Source organism: Nerophis lumbriciformis, linkage group LG35 (assembly GCF_033978685.3).
Source record: "Nerophis lumbriciformis linkage group LG35, RoL_Nlum_v2.1, whole genome shotgun sequence".
NCBI lineage: Eukaryota > Metazoa > Chordata > Actinopteri > Syngnathiformes > Syngnathidae > Nerophis > Nerophis lumbriciformis.
Window position 1 is genome coordinate 3,005,438 of NC_084582.2, and position 17,221 is coordinate 3,022,658.

At 40.0% G+C, this 17,221-nt stretch overlaps 1 protein-coding gene across 3 annotated transcripts in view; it reads left to right on the forward strand.

Annotated features, from left to right (window-relative positions):
- The first annotated feature begins 2,721 nt into the window (after positions 1-2,721).
- The window catches only part of prps1b (phosphoribosyl pyrophosphate synthetase 1B), a 34,483-nt gene continuing 19,983 nt past the window's right edge, over positions 2,722-17,221 (forward strand). Inside the window, exons 1-3 of one of the 3 annotated variants that reach the window (XM_061928089.2) lie at positions 2,722-2,838; positions 10,271-10,460; positions 15,721-15,819. In XM_061928089.2, the coding sequence (XP_061784073.1) occupies positions 10,350-10,460; positions 15,721-15,819 (210 nt within the window). In that variant the 5' untranslated portion in view covers positions 2,722-2,838; positions 10,271-10,349. The other 2 variants (XM_061928087.2, XM_061928088.2) reach the window with 2 other exon arrangements.

The window sequence follows — 17,221 nt, forward strand, 5'->3', positions numbered from 1 at the left end:
CTCAGGAACACTTCAGAAACCCACTGTCAGTAACTACAGTTTGTCGCTACATCTGTAAGTGCACGTTAAAACTCTACTATGCAAAGCGAAAGCCATTGATCAACAACACCCAGAAACGAGCTCATCGAAGATGGACTGATGCAAAGTGGAAAAGTGTTCTGTGGTCTGACGAGTCCACATTTCAATTTTTTTTTTTTTGGAAACTGTGGATGTCGTGTCCTCTGGACGAAAGAGGAAAAGAACCATTCAAATTGTTATAGGCGCAAAGTGTAAAAGCCAGCATGTGTGATGGTATGGGGGTGTATTAGTGCCCAAGACATGGGTAACTTACACATCTGTGAAGGCACCATTAATGCTGAAAGGTACATACAGGTTTTGGAGCAACATATGTTGCCATCCAAGCAACGTTACCATGGACGCCCCTGCTTATTTCAGCAAGACAATGCCAAGCCACGTGTTACATCAACGTGGCTTCATAGTAAAAGAGTGCGGGTACTAGACTGGCCTGCCTGTAGTCCAGACCTGTCTCCCATAGAAAATGTGTGAAGCCTAAAATACCACAACGGAAACTGTTGAACAAGTTAAGCTGTACATCAAGCAAGAATGGGAAAGAATTCCACCTGAGAAGCTTAAAAAATGTGTCTCTTCAGTTCCCAAACGTTTACTGAGTGTTGTTAAAAGGAAAGGCCATGTAACACAGTGGTGAACATGCCCCCGTGCCAACTTTTTTGCAATGTGTTGCTGCCATTAAATTCTAAGTTCATAATTATTTGTAAAAAAAATAAAAAAAATGTTTCTCAGTTCGAACATGAAATATCTTGTCTTTGCAGTCTATTCAATTGAATATAAGTTGAAAAGGATTAGCAAATCATTGTAGTCTGTTTTTATTTAAGAATTACACAACGTGCCAACTTCACTGGTTTGGGGTTTTGTAGATCCCTAGACTGAGAATAATGCTCTCACCAGCCTGATTTTTTTTTATCATTGTTTTTTCAAGCTGCTACAACTACCTTCTGGCGCCTTGTGTGAATGTGAGTGTGAATGTTGTCTGTCTATCTGTGTTGGCCCTGTGATGAGGTGGCGACTTGTCCAGGGTGTACCCCGCCTTCTGCCCGATTGTAGCTGAGATAGGCTCTAGTGCCCCCCGCGACCCGGAAGGGAATAAGCGGTTGAAAATGGATGGATGGATGGATAGTAGTGATGGGTCCGGCAACACCGATGCATCCGCGCAGCTTACCTGCCCGCCACCCCTGTTGCCGGGGGCGCGTAACAGGGGTCACTCCGCGCGCAGTGCGCTCACGAAAGGCACGCATGCTTGGTTTGGTTTGCATTTCCTTTGGAAATCGAGGTCCCAGAGTCTGGAGGAAGACAGGAGAGGCACAGGATCCACGTTGCCTGAAGTCTAGTGTAAAGTTTCCACCATCAGTGATGGTTTGGGGTGCCATGTCATCTGCTGGTGTCGGTCCACTCTGTTTCCTGAGATCCAGGGTCAACGCAGCCGTCTACCAGCAAGTTTTAGAGCACATCATGCTTCCTGCTGCTGACCTGCTCTATGGAGATGGAGATTTCAAGTTCCAACAGGACTTGGCGCCTGCACACAGCGCAAAATCTACCCGTGCCTGGTTTACGGACCATGGTATTTCTGTTCTAAATTGGCCCGCCAACTCCCCTGACCTTAGCCCCATAGAAAATCTGTGGGGGTATTGTGAAAAGGAAGATGCAGAATGCCAGACCCAAAAACGCAGAAGAGTTGAAGGCCACTATCAGAGCAACCTGGGCTCTCATAACACCTGAGCAGTGCCAGAAACTCATCGACTCCATGCCACGCCGCATTAACGCAGTAATTGAGGCAAAAGGAGCTCCAACCAAGTATTGAGTATTGTGCATGCTCATATTTTTCATTTTCATACTTTTCAGTTGGCCAACATTTCTAAAAATCCCTTTTTTGTATTAGCCTGAAGTAATATTCTAATTTTGTGACACACGGAATTTTGGATTTTCATTTGTTGCCACTTCAAATCATCAAAATTAAATGAAATAAACATTTGAATGCATCAGTCTGTGTGCAATAAATAAATATAATGTACAAGTTACACCTTTTGAATGCAATTACTGAAATAAATCAAGTTTTTCAAAATATTCTAATTTACTGGCTTTTACCTGTATGTATATATATATATATATATATATATATATATACAGTGTATATATATATATATATATATATATATATATATATATATATATATATATATATATATAAGAAATACTTTAATTTGAATTCTAGTGATAAATATACTCCTCCCCCTCAAGGTTGGCAAGTATGATATATATTTTGTATTCTATTTTAGTTACTTTGAATTTACAACCGTCTGGCGCTGCTTAGTACTGCTTTTGTACTGTTTTGTACTGTTTTTGTATTTACTTTGATTATTGTAGCTGAGATAGGCTCCAGCGCCCCCCGCGACCCCAAAGGGAATAAGCGGTAGAAAATGGACGGATGGATTATTTTCAACTGTTTGTAAATGCTGAAATTCATAAGTAAAGATTTATTTAAAAAAAAATAAAAAAATAAAAAAATATTAAAATGAGTCTGACGAGTGACGACACACTACACTTGAATAAACAAAAGGCAGACAAAACGTCACAGACGTATACTATTGCACAAAAGACTATAGATATTATTGTATTGTCGTTGCTTTGAAGGCGATTCTGGATTTTCCAAGTTGAGTCTCGGCTTTTTTTTTCCCCCATTTCAAATAGTGCAATGTCCGAGTTTGCCTGAACGCAGCACCGACCGCTGACGCGCAGTGCGTGGTGACGTCATCACGAGAAGACGTAAGTGAAAGTGTGCGCGCAGCAGGGAGAGGAAGATGATGTGTGCAGCTAGAGGTGGCTAGGTCGTGAGTGCTGGTCCTTGCTGCGAGTAGCCAGACAACTGTTGTAGCCAGACAACTGTTGCTTGGTTCTCGGTCGCTGTCTTGGACGTTTTGACTTGTTTTAAAAAAAAAACTAAAAAAAAAACAAAGCCACCGACGACTCGACGCCCTGGACAGCAGCAAAATGCCGAATATCAAAATATTCAGCGGTAGCTCTCACCCGGACCTGTCTCAAAAGATAGCAGACCGCCTGGGTCTGGAGTTGGGCAAGGTGGTAACCAAGAAATTTAGCAACCAAGAAACATGGTGAGTCTATTGTCGCGTTTGGCTTCTCCCAAAGCCGCCAACTTGCGAGCTAACTGCGCCAACCTAGCCTAGCTAAACGTGTCACGCAGAAATAGCCGCGCATTTGGCGATACGCGCTCGAGTTCTATTTTTTATCCCTAAAAGTTGATCAAATTGTTGTTTAATATCTTAAAAGCTATGTGCATCTTTTTTTTTTTTTAATCATTGTCTAAGTAGAGGGTGTCGAACTCATTTGTACCTAGGGGCCACATGGCGGAATAATCTGTTCCCAAGTGGGCCGGACTGCTAAAAACACGGCACGATAACTTAAAAATAAAGAAAACTTCCAAATTGTTCTCTCTCCCAAGCACATTCTGGAAATGTACAAACCGTAATGTTTTACTTAACGCTTACATGTTGCGGTTCATAGTCATTCTATCTTCATCTGTCATTATTTATACTTTCTGAAGAAATGATGTGATAATAATTGGTGGATTTGGGTCTTAAAATGATCCCATCAGTGTTATTTTTGTAATCTATCAAAAGATGAAATGAAAAATAATATCAAAATTAAATTAAAATTTAAAGTAGAGATGTCCGATATTATCGGCCGATAAATGCGTTAAAATGTAATATCGGAAATTATCGGTATTGTTTTTTTTATTATCGGTATCGTTTTTATTTTTTATTTTAATTTTATTTTTTTACTATTACTTTTTATTATTATTAAATCAACATAAAAACCCAAGATACTGTTACAATTAGTTTTTATTATCGTTTTTTTTTTTTTTTTTACTTAGATCAACATAAAAAACACAAGATACACTTACATTCACACTCATTCACACAAAAGGGTTGTTTCTTTCTGTTATTAATATTGTGGTTCCTACATTATATATCAATATATATCAATACAGTCTGCAAGGGATACAGTCCGTAAGCACACATGATTGTGCGTGCTGCTGGTCCACTAATAGTACTAACCTTTAACAGTTAATTTTACTCATATTCATTAATTACTAGTTTCAATGTAACTGTTTTTATATTGTTTTACTTTCTTTTTTATTTAAGAAAATGTTTTTAATTTATCTTATTTTATTAATTTTTTTTAAAAAGTACCTTATCTTCACCATACCTGGTTGTCCAAATTAGGCATAATAGTGTGTTAATTCCACGACTGCATATATCGGTAATTAAAGAGTTGGACAATATCGGATATCGGCAAAAAGCCATTATCGGACATCCCTAATTTAAAGTACCGTATTTTTCGGACTATAAGTCGCAGTTTTTTTCATCGTTTGGCCGGGGGTGCCACTTATACTCAGGAGCGACTTATGTGTGAAATGATTAACACATTACCGTAAAATATCAAATAATATTATTTATCTCATTCACGTAAGAGACTAGACGTATAAGATTTCATGGGATTTAGCGATTAGGAGTGACAGATTGTTTGGTAAACATATAGTATGTTCTATATGTTAATAGTTATTTGAATGACTCTGTAAATCTGTTCCCAAGTGGGCCGGACTGCTAAAAACACGGCACGATAACTTAAAAATAAAGAAAACTTCCAAATTGTTCTTTTTGTTTAAAAACAGACCAAGCACATTCTGGAAATGTACAAACCGTAATGTTTTACTTAACGCTTACATGTTGCGGTTGATAGTCTATCTTCATTTGTCGTCATTTATACTTTCTGAATAAATGTGATAATAATTGGTGGATTTGAGTCTTAAAATGATCCCATCAGTGTTATTTTTTTAATCTATCAAAAGATAAAATGAAAAATAATATCAAAATTAAATTACAAGATGTTATTAAAAATTTAAAGTAGAGATGTCCGATAATATACATGTGTTAAAATGTAATATCGGAAATTATCGGTATCGTTTTTTTTTATTATCGTTTTTTTTTTTTTTTTACTTAAATCAACATAAAAAACACAAGATACACTTACAATTAGTGCACCAACCCAACCCCCCCATTTACACTCATTCACACAAAAGGGTTGTTTCTTTCTGTTATTAATATTGTGGTTCCTACATTATATATCAATATATAAGTTGATTGGCAACACTAAATTGGCCCTAGTGTGTGAATGTGAGTGTGAATGTTGTCTGTCTATCTGTGTTGGCCCTGCGATGAGGTGGCGACTTGTCCAGGGGTGTACCCCGCCTTCCGCCCGATTGTAGCTGAGATAGGCTCCAGCGACCCCAAAGGGAATAAGCGGTAGAAAATGGATGGATGGATATATCAATACAGTCTGCAAGGGATACAGTCCGTAAGCACACATGATTGTGCGTGCTGCTGGTCCACTAATAGTACTAACCTTTAACAGTTAATTTGACTAATTTTCATTAATTACTAGTTTCAATGTAGCTGTTTTTATATTGTTTTACTTTCTTTTTTTATTCGAGAAAATGTTTTTAATTTATCTTATTTTATTAATTTTTTTAAAAAGTACCTTATCTTCACCATACCTGGTTGTCCAAATTAGGCATAATAGTGTGTTAATTCCACGACTGCATATATCGGTTGGTATCGGTAATTAAAGAGTTGGACAATATCGGATATCGGCAAAAAGCCATTATCGGACATCCCTAATTTAAAGTACCGTATTTTTCGGACTATAAGTCGCAGTTTTTTTCATCCTTTGGCCGGGGGTGCCACTTATACTCAGGAGCGACTTATGTGTGAAATGATTAACACATTACCGTAAAATATCAAATAATATTATTTAGCTCATTCACGTAAGAGACTAGACGTATAAGATTTCATGGGATTCAGCGATTAGGAGTGACAGATTGTTTGGTAAACATATAGTATGTTCTATATGTTATAGTTATTTGAATGACTCTGTAAATCTGTTCCCAAGTGGGCCGGACTGCTAAAAACACGGCACGATAACTTAAAAATAAAGAAAACTTCCAAATTGTTCTTTTTGTTTAAAAACAGACCAAGCACATTCTGGAAATGTACAAACCGTAATGTTTTACTTAACGCTTACATGTTGCGGTTGATAGTCTATCTTCATTTGTCGTCATTTATACTTTCTGAATAAATGTGATAATAATTGGTGAATTTGAGTCTTAAAATGCTCCCATCAGTGTTATTTTTGTAATCTATCAAAAGATGAAATGAAAAATAATGTCAAAATTAAATTACAAGATGTTATTAAAAATTTAAAGTAGAGATGTCCGATATCGGCCGATAAATGCGTTAAAATGTAATATCGGAAATTATCGGTATTGTTTTTTTTATTATCGGTATCGTTTTTATTTTAATTTTATTTTTTTACTATTATTTTTTATTATTATTAAATCAACATAAAAACCCAAGATACTGTTACAATTAGTTTTTATTATCGTTTTTTTTTTTTTTTTTACTTAGATCAACATAAAAAACACAAGATACACTTACATTCACACTCATTCACACAAAAGGGTTGTTTCTTTCTGTTATTAATATTCTGGTTCCTACATTATATATCAATATATATCAATACAGTCTGCAAGGGATACAGTCCGTAAGCACACATGATTGTGCGTGCTGCTGGTCCACTAATAGTACTAACCTTTAACAGTTAATTTGACTCATTTTCATTAATTACTAGTTTCAATGTTACTGTTTTTATATTGTTTTACTTTCTTTTTTATTCAAGAAAATGTTTTTAATTTATCTTATTTTATTAATTTTTTTTTAAAAGTACCTTATCTTCACCATACCTGGTTGTCCAAATTAGGCATAATAGTGTGTTAATTCCACGACTGCATATATCGGTTGGTATCGGTAATTAAAGAGTTGGACAATATCGGATATCGGCAAAAAGCCATTATCGGACATCCCTAATTTAAAGTACCGTATTTTTCGGACTATAAGTCGCAGTTTTTTTCATCCTTTGGCCGGGGGTGCCACTTATACTCAGGAGCGACTTATGTGTGAAATGATTAACACATTACCGTAAAATATCAAATAATATTATTTATCTCATTCACGTAAGAGACTAGACGTATAAGATTTCATGGGATTTAGCGATTAGGAGTGACAGATTGTTTGGTAAACGTACATTTCCTGCAAATGGGTGCATTTCTACCCTATATTTTAACTTTAGATTTATTCTCATATCAAACTCTTTTGGCTCTCTTTTTGACACTTAATCAGGCGCCCCCCTCCACGCCCCGGATTATAAATAATGTAAATAATTCAATGTGATTATCTTGTGTGATGACTGTATTATGATGATAGTATATATCTGATAGTATATATCTGTATCATGAATCAATTTAAGTGGACCCCGACTTAAACAAGTTGAAAAACTTATTCGGGTGTTACCATTTAGTGGTCAATTGTACGGAATATGTACTTCACTGTGCAACCTACTAATAAAAGTCTCAATCAATCAATCAAAACACATAGAATCATCATACTGCTGTGATTATATGCATCGATTGTTCATTCAAGGCTGAGGCAAAATATCGAGATATATACCGTATTTTCCGCACTATAAGCCGCCCCGGGTTATTAGCCGCACCTTCAATGAATGGCATATTTCAAAACTTTGTCCACCTATAAGCCGCCCCGGACTATAAGCCGCGCCTACGCTGCGCTAAAGGGAATGTCAAAAAAACAGTCAGATAGGTCAGTCAAACTTTAATAATATATTAAAAACCAGCGTTCTAACAACTCTGTCCCAAAATGTACGCAAATGTGCAATCACAAACATAGTAAAATTCAAAATAGTGCAGAGCAATAGCAACATAATGTTGCTCGAACGTTAATGTCACAACACACAAAATAAACATAGCGCTCACTTTCTGAAGTTATTCTTCATTCGTAAATCCTTCGAATTCTTCGTCTTCGGTGTCCGAATTGAAAAGTTGGGCAAATGTGGGATCCAAAATGGCCGGTCCCGTCTCGTCGAAGTCATCGGAGTCAGTGTCACTGTTGTCCAGCAGTTCTGTGAATCCTGCCTTCCGGAAAGCTCGGACCACAGTTGTGACCGAAATATCTGCCCAGGCATTTACGATCCACTGGCAGATGTTGGCGTATGTCGTCCGGCGCTGTCTGCCTGTCTTAGTGAAGGTGTGTTCGCCTTCGGTCATCCATTGTTCCCACGCCGTTCGCAGTCGTGATTTGAATGCCATGTTGACACCAATATCCAGTGGTTGGAGTTCTTTGGTTAATCCACCCGGAATGACGGCGAGTGTTGTATTTGTGTGCTTCACTTGTTTTTTGACACCATCTGTGATGTGGGCGCGCATAGAGTCGTATATCAACATGGACGGAGCTGTGTGAAAAAAGCCACCCGGCCTCTTCGCGTAAACTTCCCTTAACCACTCGCTCATCTTTTCTTCATCCATCCATCCCTTCGAGTTAGCTTTTATGATGACGCCGGCTGGAATGGTCTCTTTTGGCAAGGTCTTCCTTTTGAATATCACCATGGGTGGAAGTTTCTGGCCATTAGCATGGCAAGCTAGAACCACAGTGAAGGACGACTTCTCATTCCCTGTGGTGCGAATATTCACCGTACGTGCTCCCGTTGTATCAACAGTGCGGTTCACAGGAATATCAAAAGTCAGTGGAACCTCGTCCATGTTGATAATGTGCTCTGGCCGGATCTTTTTTTCAGCTATCTTGTTTTTACAATATGCACGGAAAGTAGCCAGCTTTTCTTTAGTCTTTAGGCAGTTGCTGTGAAATAGTGGTCCGTGTGCGGATGGAGAGATTGCGTCTTTTCATGAACCGGAAACACCAAGAAGCACCACCTTTAAAATCATCCAGGTGAAGTTCGCTTGCTAGCGTTGTTGCCTTCATTCGAATAGTGATGGTGCTGACACTTCTGCTTGCTGCTCTCTGCTCAACAACCCACTGTTCGAGTTTGTCCTCCAACAGTAGCCATCTTGCTTTGTTCCCTCGGAAACTCTGTTTTGTCTTCTTTACCTGGCGCAGGTCATCTTCTTGCTTCCTCCACCTACGCACCATTGATTCATTTGTTATATTCTCTTGCTGCTGCTCTATTTCCGTGTTCTTCGGCATGACTTATTGCCTTAAGTTTAAATTCTGCATTATACGCGTGTCGCTTAGTAGGAGCCATTTTGTGGTCTGGTCTTTACAGATGTAAACACACAAAGGAAATGAAACGAAAATCCGCGCTCTTCTTCCGGGGGCGGGTGGTTGCTTACAGTAGAAGAAGAAGCGCTTCCTGTTCTACCGGGAAAAAAGATGGCGGCTGTTTACCGTAGTTGCGAGATCGAAACTTTATGAAAATGAATCGTAATATTAATCCATATATAAGGCGCACCGGGTTAAAAGCCGCACTGTCAGCTTTTGAGTAAATTTGTGGTTTTTAGGTGCGGCTAATAGTGCGGAAAATACGGTATTGTGTATCGCAATATGGCCTTAAAATATCGCAATATTAAAAAAAGGCCATATCGCCCAGCTCTTGTTTCAATGATGCCATTTCTGTTTGTCATGTATAATTTTGTCTATTTTGTGTTTATCCTTGAATAAACAGGTCAGTTTCTTGTTACCAGCCATTGTGTATTATTCAAACTCCCCTAATTCAGCTGGCTAGTTGTTATCAAGAGTAATAAAACCCTTTTCAACATGATTCTGACAACTAAGTAGGCTAAATAACTTTAAACTTTAATATGCTCGGATAGGCCAGTATCGGTATCGGATCGTAAGTGCAAAAACAATATCGCATCGGATCGGAAGTGCAAAAACCTGGATCGGGACATCCCTAATACCATCCCTAATAAGCAGCGTAAGTACATAAGGTCCAAACACAGAAGTGTCACCTTTATCTTAACAAGACACTTAGCTACGCCCTCTCTGAAGGGGACATAAGGAATTGCTGTTGCGACATCCAGTGGACACATTTTCTTTCATTCATAAATTTCAGCTCATTTTTGTATTTGGCAAACTCACTCATGGGCCGTACGTTTGACACCCCTGGTCTAACCATTATATTTGTCATTTTACACCCAAGTCCCAGCACATGTTACATGACACCCAGCTTTTGTTTGTTCTTCCCCCACGTTGTGTGTCTTGTTAGCTCTCCGCTGCTAAGTGCTGTTTGTTTTGTCGCCTCCCTCTGACAGCGTGGAGATAGGGGAGAGTGTACGTGGAGAGGATGTCTATATTGTCCAAAGCGGCTGTGGGGAGATCAACGATAATTTGATGGAGCTCCTCATCATGATCAACGCCTGCAAGATAGCCTCTGCCTGCAGAGTTACAGCAGTCATCCCTTGCTTCCCATATGCCCGCCAGGATAAGAAGGACAAGGTGGGGGTGAGGGACATGTCTAATTATCTCTGTCATGCTGTTTGCCATCCAACATCTTGACGAGAAGCCTCTGACCATGAACGTCCATGCATTGCTTGTTTGGTTTTTCTCATTGCTCAGCTTTTTAGTTGCAAGTCCACCCATATTGTATAGGCCACTGCTTGTGATCCTGCGAGTTTAAAGTACCAGTAGAGTGAAAATTTGTTTCATTGTATCTATTAAACCATATCCAATTATAGTTAGAATCCACAAAGTATGTGAAAATACCGTCTAAACATCACAAAATGCCAGAAAATTCATTCAGCCATTTTGAATATTCCGCGCCGAACTTCTTCGATAATTTCCTTAGCTTGACATTCCTGGAGGAACACTTCTGCACTTTGGCCATAGTATCAGATCAGTCTTACTGGAAATACGCAAACATTAGAGCAGTGGTTCTTAATCTTGTTGGCGGTACCAAACCCCACCAGTTTCATATGCACATTCACCAAACCCTTCTTTAGTGGAAAATAAAATGTTTTTTTTTTTTGTTTTTTTTTCAAATTCAAGACAGTTATGTTTTTTTACTAGTGCACAGAATGAACCGTGCATGAACATCACCTTGTTCAAAGAACAAAACCAACACAGTGCATGAACTCACAACAAATTACACACTTGCAAATCAGATGGAAAATTAGAGGGAACATTGTTTGGGGGTATCCATAATACCGGTACTTAGACTTCCTTTTCATTGTCATTCAAATGTTAACTTTACAGTACAGATACGCCGATAGGGAGAAGTTTTTATTTACACGATTGATTGAATTAAACTTTTATTAGGAGATAGTGGGATCACACTCCTCAGCCTTCCCGGTAAGGTCTATTCAGGTGTACTGGAGAGGAGGCTACGCCGGATAGTCGGACCTCGGATTCAGGAGGAACAGTGTGGTTTTCGTCCTGGTCGTGGAACTGTGGACCAGCTCTATACTCTCGGCAGGGTCCTTGAGGGTGCATGGGAGTTTGCCCAACCAGTCTACATGTGCTTTGTGGACTTGGAGAAGGCATTTGACCGTGTCCCTCGGGAGGTCCTGTGGGGAGTGCTCAGAGAGTATGGGGTATCAGACTGTCTGATTGTGGCTGTCCGCTCCCTGTATGATCAGTGTCAGAGCTTGGTCCGCATTGCCGGCAGTAAGTCGGACACGTTTCCAGTGAGGGTTGGACTCCGCCAAGGCTGCCCTTTGTCACCGATTCTGTTCATAACTTTTATGGACAGAATTTCTAGGCGCAGTCAAGGCGTTGAGGGGTTCCGGTTTGGTGGCTGCAGGATTAGGTCTCTGCTTTTTGCAGATTATGTGGTCCTGATGGCTTTATCTGGCCGGGATCTTCAGCTCTCACTGGATCGGTTCGCAGCCGAGTGTGAAGCGACTGGGATAAGAATCAGCACCTCCAAATCCGAGTCCATGGTTTTCGCCCGGAAAAGGGTGGAGTGCCATCTCCGGGTTGGGGAGGAGACCCTGCCCCAAGTGGAGGAGTTCAAGTACCTAGGAGTCTTGTTCACGAGTGGGGGAAGAGTGGATCGTGAGATCGACAGGCGGATCGGTGCGGCGTCTTCAGTCATGCGGACGCTGTATCGATCCGTTGTGGTGAAGAAGGAGCTGAGCAGGAAGGCAAAGCTCTCAATTTACCGGTCGATCTACGTTCCCATCCTCACCTATGGTCATGAGCTTTGGGTTATGACCGAAAGGACAAAATCACGGGTACAAGCGGCCGAAATGAGTTTCCTCCGCCGGGTGGCGGGGCTCTCCCTTAGAGATAGGGTGAGAAGCTCTGTTATCCGGGGGGAGCTCAAAGTAAAGCCGCTGCTCCTCCACATCGAGAGGAGCCAGATGAGGTGGGTCGGGCATCTGGTCAGGATGCCACCCGAACGCCTCCCTAGGGAGGTGTTTAGGGCACGTCCAACCGGTAGGAGGCCACGGGGAAGACCTAGGACACGTTGGGAAGACTATGTCTCCCGGCTGGCCTGGGAACGCCTCGGGATCCCCCGGGAGGAGCTGGACGAAGTGGCTGGGGAGAGGGAAGTCTGGGCTTCCCTGCTTAGGCTGCTGCCCCCGCGACCCGAACTCGGATAAGCGGAAGAAGATGGATGGATAGGAGATAGTACAGTACATATTCCGTACAGTTGACCACTAAATGGTAACACCCGAATAAGTTTTTCAACGGGGTCCACGTTAATCAATTCATGAGTCTGGTGTGTCTTGACCGCTGCAGCGGAGGCTCTGCCGAACCCCTGAGGCCGACTCACCGAACCCCTAGGGTTCGATCGAATCCAGGTTAAGAACCACTGCATTAGAGAGAGATGTGTATTATTAACAAACCCATGGACACAGATTTTTCTTTATTTTTTATGCATTCTCAGTCGTAAATACATAAAAAGTCCGCTAACAAAGGGGGATCACAAAACCCTCTAAATAACCATCCAAAACCTGCCAACAATACTCTATATACATATCGTGACCTGAATATTAACCAAATATTAGAGATGCCATTATAAGCGCTATTGGCAAGCTTAACATCTGAGCTAAAAATAAGAATGAACTTTGAGATTGGCATTATTTCTAAGATTACACATTCACTTCGAGTCTCACGTATTTAATTATCTGGACCTGACGTCAGGTGAATACAACCTATACTTGGTTAATATTCACGTCACAAAATAGATCATATTGTTGGCGCTTTTTGCATGGGTATTTATTGGGTTGTATGGTCGAAATAGACACAATGACATCATGGCTCCATTATAAGCAGACTTTTATTAATTTGTATTTGAGTTAGAATGCATTGAAACAAAGACATGTGTTCTTGTCTGTCATTAGAATTGTGAATTATAGGCAACATTCTAAAAAAGTGCAGTTCCCCTTAAAATCCTAATCAGATTATCTAATTATAACAATATTTAAAATTTTAAAAAAAATTACATTTTCAATTCATTTTCCTCTGTCTTGCACTTCCAGGCTATACTGTAGGCTCCTTCTTCCAGTGAGCATGCTCCCCACACACACACATCAGTGTTTCCCATTTATTCATTTGTTTGTGGCTATAAATGAAATTTGCCCCGGCACAAATGCGTTTGTCCTCGCTCGTGAACAGATTATAATGGAACTGTGGCGACATAACCTTTTAGCTCCGCTGCAAAACACGCTTCATACGCATCTGCTTTGCTTGAGAATAAGACATAGCAGAAGGGATTTGTTGTGCCAATTGTTCTACTTTGTTGCTATATTTCGCAAGTTGAGGTAAGCATAAGGTCACGGTGGCAGAGGGGTTAGTGCATCTGCCTCACAATACGAAGGTCCTGAGTAGTCTTGGGTTCAATCCCGGGCTCGGGATCTTTCTGTGTGGAGTTTGCATGTCCTCCCCGTGACTGCGTGGGTTCCCTCCGGGTACTCTGGCTTCCTCCCACTTCCAAAGACATGCACCTGGGGATACGTTGATTGGCAACACTAAATTGGCCCTAGTGTGTGGATGTGAGTGTGAATGTTGTCTGTCTATCTGTGTTGGCCCTGCGATGAGGTGGCGACTTGTCCAGGGTGTACCCCGCCTTCCGCCCGATTGTAGCTGAGATAGGCTCCAGCGCCCCCCGCGACCCCAAAGGGGAATAAGCGGTAGAAAATGGATGGATGAAGGTAAGCATAAGGAGAACGAGAGAGGCGTGAGTCTAGTGTTGCGCATTTATTTGGTAATCCAATACAAGCAGTCACGAAAGGCAAAGTACCGGTATTCGCAGCGCCAACAGAGATCCGCCTACACAAGCCCAGGAAGTGTGTGCGGAAAAATCTCCAGAGGCAACCTAACTTTTATCACTTCCATAAGTGCTAAGAAGACACAACTTGGAAACACTTTTCTGTCGTTTGCCTTTTTGGTGCACATCGTAAAAATAATAAAAAATAAATGTAAATGGAGCAAAAACGTATGTATGTAAGTAACAAGAAAAAATTAACTATAAAAGAAAAACGCAGATATTCCGCCCTGTTGTCTTTTTTTAGTGTTTCTCAAAACATCGAAATCGAAATTGGAAATCGAGTTTTCAGCGGGGGGAAAAGTGTTGACTTAATTTTTGGCCAAAATCATGCAGTCTTAATCTAGTGTACCGGTATAATAAATTCTGTTATTCCAATCATTGTTACCGTATTTTCCGCACTATAAGGCGCACCGGATTATTAGCCGCACCTTCAATGAATGGCATATTTCATAACTTTGTCCACCAATAAGCCGCCCCGGACTATAAGCCGCGCCTACGCTGCGCTAAAGGGAATGTCAAAAAAACAGTCAGATAGGTCAGTCAAACTTTAATAATATATTAAAAACCAGCGTTCTAACAACTCTGTTCACTCCCAAAATGTACGCAAATGTGCAATCACAAACATAGTAAAATTCAAAATAGTGCAGAGCAATAGCAACATAATGTTGCTCGAACGTTAATGTCACAACACACAAAATAAACATAGCGCTCACTTTCTGAAGTTATTCTTCATTCGTAAATCCTTCGTCTTCGGTGTCCGAAGTGAAAAGTTGGGCAAATTTACGATCCACTGGCAGATGTTGGCGTCGTCTGGCGCTGCCTCCTCGTCTTAGTGAAGGTGTGTTCGCCTTCTGTCATCCATTGTTCCCACGCAGTTAGCAGTCTAGCTTCGAATGCCCTGTTGACACCAATAACTAGCGGCTGGAGGTCTTTTGTCAATCCACCCGGAATGACGGCGAGTATTGAATTAAGCGCGTAAGCGTGTCTCTCAATGTGCTGTTATGAGCTAGCAAATATAACAACTACACTACCCAGCATGCAACGATAGTTACGAGCATGCGCGGTAGCCCTGAGACCTAAACTTTATGAAAATGAATCTTAATATTTATCCATATATAAAGCGCACCGGGTTATAAGGCGCACTGTCAGCTTTTGAGAAAATTTGTGGTTTTTAGGTGCGCCTTATAGTGCGGAAAATACGGTACATTTACGGTAACTGTTAGCCTTTGTGTCTAAAACGTGGCTATATATATATGTATGTATTTATATGTATTTGTATGTATTTGTGTATATAAGTACATATATTTATATATACAAATACACATATATATATATATATATATATATATATACACACAAATACATATGTGTGTGTGTGTAATCTTAGAAATGATGCCAATTTCAAAGTTCATTCCTATTTTTAGCTCACATGTTAAGCTTGCCAATAGACTTGGTCCACATGACTTAACAGATCCATTTTTATCACAGAGTCGTGCTCCTATCTCTGCCAAGTTGGTGGCCAACATGTTGTCTGTGTCAGGTGCAGACCACATCATCACTATGGATTTGCACGCCTCGCAGATACAGGTGAATATTTGCACATCACAACTAAAGGTCTGTGTCGTCTTTTTTTTATGTGAATGCTTCGATGGGTTTAATCACTTCAGCATACAGTCAAAATTAGTATCTCTTCCTGCCGGCCAGTGAGATACCTGAAGTACTCTACTTGTTTGGCTCATTAAAATGTGGCGAGACAATGTAAGCACAGCTTTGTTTACTGACGTACTGAATGTGACATCCCCATACTTGCACATGGTTTTTTTTCCCCATTGTTTAAGACAAACAAGTATTATTATCAAAAACTTTAACATTGAGGCCACAGTATGTTGTATAACTGAAAATGTCAATGTTCTAGTGTAAACAGTATATGTTTATGCGACGGTGACCAAGTGAAAACATCTAATGAACGATTAAGCCACTTCGCTTTCTTACCGTTTTGTTTGCCTTTAAAAAAAAAAAAAACTTACTTTAAAATACTCTTAAAAGGGAATTTAAGAGTTCTGGAATATAACTACTATTTTTCTTTAAATTATTTAATGTCGTCTTTCACAACGGTGACTTCATTCATTTAAGGAATGATAAAAATATGTATATAATGGGTGGGGGGGGCTATTTGCTTGGGTTGTGCATCGATTAATGAATCATAAGGTTAAATATGGCCATTTATGCCTTATCAATATATTGTCAAAACACCTAGATAGGATAGACATTTATTAATCATACAAAAGGGAAATTATGTGTTTGCAGTGCAGATTTGTAGATACATAATGAAAAACCAAAAATGAGTAATACATATTTATGTATTTGTTTTCATTTCTCATTGATCTAAGTCATTGTATTCATTGTATTGCGGGACATTCAAAATCTCCTTAAACTTGTCTTAATCTATTGTGCTCGTTTGTGCTGCAAAAAAAAATGTTCTACTGTTGACGTCTAAATTATAATTAAGCCCCAACAATGTCAAAATCTCCACAAACTTGTTACATTAGTCTGTGCTTCATTTGTGCTTGTTTGTGCTGCAAAAACTATTGGTCTTTTATCATTTTTAAGTTATTAAGAAATTAATAACTTGATAACGAGCGGTATAGCTCGGTTGGTAGAGCGGCCGTGCCAGCAACTTCAGGGTTGCAGGTTCGATCCCCGCTTCCGCCATCCTAGTCACTGCCGTTGTGTTCTTGGGCAAGACGCTTTACCCACCTGCTCCCAGTGCCACCCACACTGGTTTAAAAATGTAACTTAGATATTGGGTTTCACTATGTAAAAGCGCTTTGAGTCACTTGAGAAAAACGCTATATAAATATAATTCACTTCACTTCACTTATTATTCATAACCAATGCCCCGCACCTTGTGTTGGCATTTAAGCGTTATTTATAACCAACCCTATAACCATGTCCAAATCTTCCCAATTATTTGTGCTTTGTACTTGTT